General features: G+C 43.2%; 1 protein-coding gene across 2 annotated transcripts in view; it reads right to left on the reverse strand.

Moving 5' to 3' along the window:
* Positions 1-6,183, reverse strand: part of VAPA (VAMP associated protein A) — a 43,506-nt gene extending 37,323 nt beyond the window's left edge. The window contains exon 1 of one of the 2 annotated variants that reach the window (XM_050942189.1): positions 5,727-6,183. In XM_050942189.1, the coding sequence (XP_050798146.1) occupies positions 5,727-5,802 (76 nt within the window). In that variant the 5' untranslated portion in view covers positions 5,803-6,183. The remainder of the gene's footprint in view (positions 1-5,726) is intronic. The other variant, XM_050942187.1, reaches the window with a different exon arrangement.
* Between the last annotated feature and the right edge of the window lie 564 nt (positions 6,184-6,747).

Raw genomic sequence — 6,747 nt, forward strand, 5'->3', positions numbered from 1 at the left:
CTTGAAGGCAGGGAGATGGATTTAACAGTGAGCTATTTTTACTCTTAAATTCAACCTTCTCGATTTGCAGTAATGCATATCTTGTAGCTTTCAACATTACCAATAGCAAGGCAGTGATTACAAAGCACAGTACTGAACTCCAACACTTATTTGATATGGCTCTAATAATCACGAGAAATCCTAGGAGGACAGCTATACTTGACATAAAACTAGAAAGTGCTTCCTTGCAATATTTTATGTAACCTGAATGCTGGTTTTAACAGGAGGCAATTTTACACTCTTCTAATGAGTTTAGATTACAAATCAGATTGATAATGAGAAATGAAATTTGATCTGCTATACTGATCATTATTAGTAACTGGGTGATTTCAGTCTATTTATTTATGTTTTTATTCTAGCCTGACACATGACAAAAATCAGGAACAAAATGGAAAAACACCACCACTGTACTCTTGCTCATATTTGTAATGACACTTTGTTTACACTTTCAAGTAAGTGACCTTTTCAATAGAAACAACTGCCTTTCACATTTCTGTAACAAGATCTTCAATGAAGAACATGAATCAAGAATAAGCCCTACTCAAAAGAAAGCATTTTTTTTAATCTTAAAATATTCCTATGCGATGCCAGTAAGTTTTTTGAAACATACACCCTAAATAAGATACTGATTGATAATCCTTTAAAGGGCCACTATCAAGTCAATTACTCCCAAAATTCAGTCTCAGTAAACAGAAATGTTCAGACCTTTTTTTTTTTTTAAATTCCAGTGAAGAGACTATATTTAAACATTCCTCTGCAGTGTTTGCAACTAGTACAGCAGTATTATGCTACTGTAAGAGAGCCAGAAAATGAAGGTGACTAATCTATTTTCATTGTCCAAACTGAGGAAAAAGTAAAAAACCTTCATTATAAAATCTGAATTTTAGGCCACGTCCAGACTACCCGCCATATCGGCGGGTTAAAATCGATTGCTCGGGGATCGATATATCGCGTCTAATCTAGATGCGATATATCGATCCCCAAGCGCGCTTGTATCGATTCCGGAACTCCATCAACCCCAACGGAGTTCCAGAATCGACACGGAGAGCCGCGAACATCGATCCCGCGCGGTGTGGATGGGTGAGTAATCTGATCTTAGATATTCGACTTCAGCTACGTTATTCACGTAGCTGAAGTTGCGTATCTAAGATTGATTCCCCCCCCCTAGTGTGGACCAGCCCTTAGGGTTTTTCCATTTTTAATAATTTGAGATGTTAGTAACTAAAGGATTTTTTTTTAATTTAAAAAGGAGTGAGAAAATATTTGGTGATATAAATATTTACAAACTACTCAAAATTAAATGCAACAAAGAGTCCTGTGGCACCTTATAGACTAACAGATGTACTGGAGCATAAGCTTTGATACCCACGAAAGCTTATGCTCCAATACCTCTGTTAGTCTATAAGGTGCCACAGGACTCTTTGTTGCTTTTTACAGATCCAGACTAACAAGGCTACCCCTCTGATACTCAAATTTAAATGTGTCTAATATTCCATAGTTACTCAAAAGACTTAGAACAAGTAGTAACATTTCACCAACATGGCCAGAAGCACGGCTATTAAATACTAGCAAAACGGGTGACTTGTTAATGCAGTGTTGTAACCAAGTTACTCCCAGGACATTAAGAGAGACAAGGCGGGTGAGGTAACATCTTTTATTGAACTAACTTCTGTTGTGAGACGGACAAACTTTCCAGTTTACACTAGGCTCTTCTTCAGGTCTGGGAAATGTATTTGTTAATGATGAACTCTGACACAACATTTTGAAGAAATTTAGGTAGTGTATGCAAAACACATACCTTGTTTATTATTGACAACTATATTTTTAAAGGCTGGAGCAGCTCTTAGATAAGTAAAAAAGGACTGACATGTAAAAAGTAACTCCAATTAAACTCTCACAATCATAAATACCTTTTAAAGGTTAAAAAAAAGAGCCTTTATCGATTTAATGAAGACCATGCTGAGATCCCATGACAATTCAGAGCTTTAACTGAAAAGCTTCAAGTGTCAATAAACTACATGACTTTTAAACAGGACAGAAATCTGTTTATGGTCAAGAGATTAATGGTAGAGTAAAACTGTAGAGAACATCAGAACACCCAACAATTACTAAATATATCACAATCTGCATGGTTGATGTGAAAGAGCCTTATGCTATACCGTGAAGTTGTTTCATGTTCCGAACGAATGGATTTTAAGTAAATAATATATTTTTAAATCTTTCAATCAAATACCAAGGCACTATAGCTATATCTTCTCAGATCTCAAGTTATAAACAAAATGTTTTAAGCTGAGAGATGGAAGAAAACGCTGGTTTAGGAAGGTAGTATGGTTCAGTGGACAAAGCATCTGAATAAGAGGCAAGTGACCTGGGTTCCATTCTCAGCATTGCCAGTGGCTCATTCAGGAAATCACTTCAACTCCGTGCCTCAATTTCCCCATTTGTTAAAAAAGGTTTTAATTATACTTACTGTCATCAAGTATTTTGAGATCTACTTATGAGAACAATCATGTAATGAGTAAATCTGATGACTGCTACAATCTCATAGGATCAACTATTGCCCACTACATCAGAAGAGAAAACTAGGTTTGCCTCAGCAAGTAAGAGGCTATTAAGACTGAAATATCTAGGGCTACAAATACTGGATGCTAGTCTTTCATTCACTGGGGGGAAGGAAGGGGAAATATTTCATATAACACATCAGCCACCATCAGATATTTTCTTAAACCTATATAAACCCCAAATAGTAACACCTTTTCGTTCAGACCTTATGCAGCAATTGTTGATTAAGGTTCTGAGTAATTAAATCAGTTAGCAAAGATGCTGACCATCTTTCTCATCTCTAAAGAAAGCAAAAACCAGGAACATTTTACTGGACGGTGCTCAGAGCTTCCTGATAAGACTGGTACTTGCTTATTTTTAAATGCAACTCACTACTTATGCCAAAGTATGTTAACACATATACCCTCATTCAACTGTCAGAAAGTAAATCCTTTGGGAGCAAAAAATAGCCTGTTTTTGTTCTGGACTCTGTAAAAATCCCAACCTGGATGTCTAGTGTGCACATCAAGTGTTTGATTTTAGGAATGCTATATGAATCACTTTCTTTTCTGCCCCATCAAAAGAACTTCAGCAAATCAGTGCCAATAACAGCAAAACACTATTCTTTTTACCAACACAATTTTGCCATATTGGATTTGAAAGAGAACCTCTTTTAAGGTACAATACCTATTATCAGCTTGTCTAAGCGGCATAGAAGGAGAATATATTACTTACAATCTCTTCCCCGCCCCCAACTTTCTAAGTTATTTCATTGGAGAAACAGTGTTTTGCAGTACACAAACATGGCTGTTAAAATTCATCAGAACAATGTGCAGTTAACATAAGTATACATACTGAGATGGCATGTAGAGTCAGCGAACTGACCTGCTGTATCTGAAATGCAATAGGTTTGATCCTTCTATACAGTTATCAAAGGCCCCATTTTGCTTCATGTTCTACCTAAATATTCCCTTCTGCAAAAGTCTTCCCAACACCTATACTTGTCTAAATAAAGTTTAAGTTTACACTTAAAACAATTCATATATCTCCCATTCTGAAGATACATACTGAGACTATTTGTTTGCTTACTCATATCTGTCCTATAGATTTTCCAATCCAATGATGATTCAAGGACAGCATCTCTTACATCTCAACAGTTCTGTTTATACTTACTTTTGGCTAAGTGAGACATTCTAGCTTTGGTTTAGTATGCATGCTTGTACCCTCTTTCTACTCTTCTTGGGAGACAACAGGGTATTGAAATGTATAATACAGTGCAGCCATTCTCTAAGAGCATGTACAACTCTGGGGCCTGCTAACTCTAAGAGAGACTTTATAAAAACTGGCAGTATTTTAACAATGTACAACGGAAAAAAAAAAACTCTACGATTTTGGGTGTATCAGAGAATATGCAATTTAAAAAGTTCTACCAAAAATATTAAAGTGAGTGCGTTCCTGTAGGTTTATTTTTAATTGACTAAATGGGTAGAGGATAATTTAAATCTCTGATATGAAAATTATAGTTTGTTATAAAACTGTCTTCTCTAATAAGCAAGCTTTAAGCACTGTTGAGCTACCTAAAGCTATTTTTCAGGAACACAGTTGTCCTTTGTAAAACACAAGATCATATCAGTTTATTCTACTTGCCCATTTAAAGGGTCCTACAAATAAGCCACCAAAATTATTCTAAAATTTCCCCAAGAACACAAGACTGCCCTGCTCCCCAAAATACTATAAATAGAAAATGAACTTGAAGAATGAACACTGTTAAAAGTAAAAAGATAAATACAAAGACAGATTAAAGGATTAGCTAAGAAATACAAGAACTGCTGATGCTATTTGAAGAATTAAGGAATTTATATTTATGCAGTTAGGTTTATTTATATTTTCTCAAATTAACAGTAATAGTAACAGTTTTGTTTCTGAGTAAAAGCTTTAACTAATAAATTGTTCACTTAATGCCCATTGTCAATCTGTGGGCACTGAAAATTACCACATAATTATGCCTACCATAGCCCAACTTTCTTTTGGTCCTCACCTTCCAAGGGCCTGTCTTCCTAGCAACTGAATGTGTGTCTGTTCAGAACCACCCTCGCTATTAAAGCTGGGGTTTATCAGCGAACAGCGTAATTAACCAGACCCTACTTTAACTGAACTGCTTTAAGCCAGTCTTAGTAAGACTGCATAGCCAGCTCCCCATAAATAAACATCTAACACACAGAAGCTTTTGCAATTCTCACATTCCTTTTCTTCGTTATCAAAAGTTAATGAACTGCCCGCTGAGACACTCCGAAGGATTAACCTAAAACTGCTCTGACATACGCCAGCATCGTGTCATCTGCCCTCCCAAAAGGGTCAAACTCCAGCTGGGAAAGGAGCGTGCCGTTGCAGATCCCCAAGTGATACCAGCAGATAATGGTGCAAAATAGCACCACTCCCTCCCAGCCACAAACCCTTGTTAACAGCTGGACTTAACCCAGCCGCAAGCAGAGCGCGGCTACCGACAGGGAACAAACAGACTTGAGGACACCCTGGGAAAGGGGGGGCGTCTCTCCTCACACATACAGGAACCCCCTCCCCACGGCCTCTCCTACCTGCTCCCCGGGGAAGACGCGCCAAGCAGGGGGTGGGGTAGGGGGCAATTCCCGCTCTGAGCCCCCGTCACTCCCGCCGACGCCCAGAGACCCGCCCCGAGAGCGGGCAGGGCAGAGATGCAGCGCATCCCTCACCAGCTCCCGGGCGATGGAGGCCTGGCTGCCCCCGCCCCCTCGGCTGGAAAGTGTGGGGAGGTTTAAGGGCCTGGCTGCGGCGCAGCCGCTCCCGGCGGGATGGCGGAGGGGCCCGGCTCCCCGCTCCAGGCACTAGGTGGGAGAGGCTGCCACGGCACCTGCCCGCCTCTCCCCGGGAGCGGCCTGGGTCGGAGCTGGGCCCAAGACACACGATTCCCTGCGGGATCTCAAGATGGCGGCGGCGGAGCCGTGTCCCGGTCACCGGCTCTGGGTCTCCGCTCCGCAGGGAGACCGGGACGGGGCCTTGCTGCCGCCGCGACCCGGGGAAATCGATACCCACCGCAGGGGCAGCCCGGGCCCGGCTCCCCCCACCCGGCAGCTCTCGGCCCCGGGCGACTCGGCCCCCACCGCTCGTACCTTTGAATTTGAGGTCGGTGGGCGGATCGAGCACCAGGATCTGCTCGTGCTTAGCCAGAGTCCCAGCGGCCGCCATCTCGCTCGCTCGCTCGCTCGCTGCCGCGGGGGGAGGGGAGGAGGAGCCGGGCAGAGGCGCCGCTCGCTCACGCCGGGAAGGGGGAGCAGGACTCGCCGAACTCGGCTGGGGTCCGGACCGAGCGGCCGCCGCCTCCTTCCCCTCCGTGACCGCGCGCGCGCGCCCTTCTCCCCTTTTCCTCTAAGAATTGACTCAACCCCCGCCGCAGTCGCGCGCACTGCGATCAAACGCCAACCTCGCCGCGGGCACGAGGGAGGCGATAGCAGTGGCAGAACCCAACCGGCGCATGCGCGCTTCCACCCTTCTCTCTTCTTCCGCCCCCCCGTCCGTTGACAGCTCGCTAGACTTGGCCTTGCGGCCCAGCAGTCACGCGCTGCCTCTGCTGAAGCAGCAGGGGGCGCGTGAGCTGGAAGAGGCAGACGGGGAGCGGTTCGACAGGAAGAAAAGAAGAGCGCATGCGCAACTATAGCGGCGGAGGAAGTGGTGTTCTACGTGGCCAAAGTTCCATCTGAAGACTACAGACCCCAGAATGCAATACTCTGCAGGCGATGGGAGCATTGCATGCTAGGAATAGTAGTCTTCAAGGGCCACATCAGTGCACAAGGGGAGGGTAGTTGAAATTGGGTTGTCCTTTATGCGAATAATGCCTAGGAAGAGGGGGAGATTAGTCCTCTGCTGAAGGTAACGCTGCGTGGAGCAGGTTGAGCGTCTGCCTTAGGAAAAGGTCGGTGCAAAGGAAAATAAGCTCACATTGCTATAGATGTGCAAATTGGAGCTCGGGCTTTTCAATGGTCCAGTGTAGGCTAGTCGGTTCTCATCTGGGCAAAAAGTCAACTTTCCTACTGTTAGGGTGTAAAATAATATGGCCTCATTCATATCAAAGAGTGTCCAATAGCTAAAGTTAATACAGGCAACAGTTTAATTGTAGCTAGAAAGCAAGGCAAT

This window comes from Gopherus flavomarginatus, chromosome 2 (assembly GCF_025201925.1).
Source record: "Gopherus flavomarginatus isolate rGopFla2 chromosome 2, rGopFla2.mat.asm, whole genome shotgun sequence".
NCBI classification, from domain to species: Eukaryota; Metazoa; Chordata; order Testudines; family Testudinidae; genus Gopherus; species Gopherus flavomarginatus.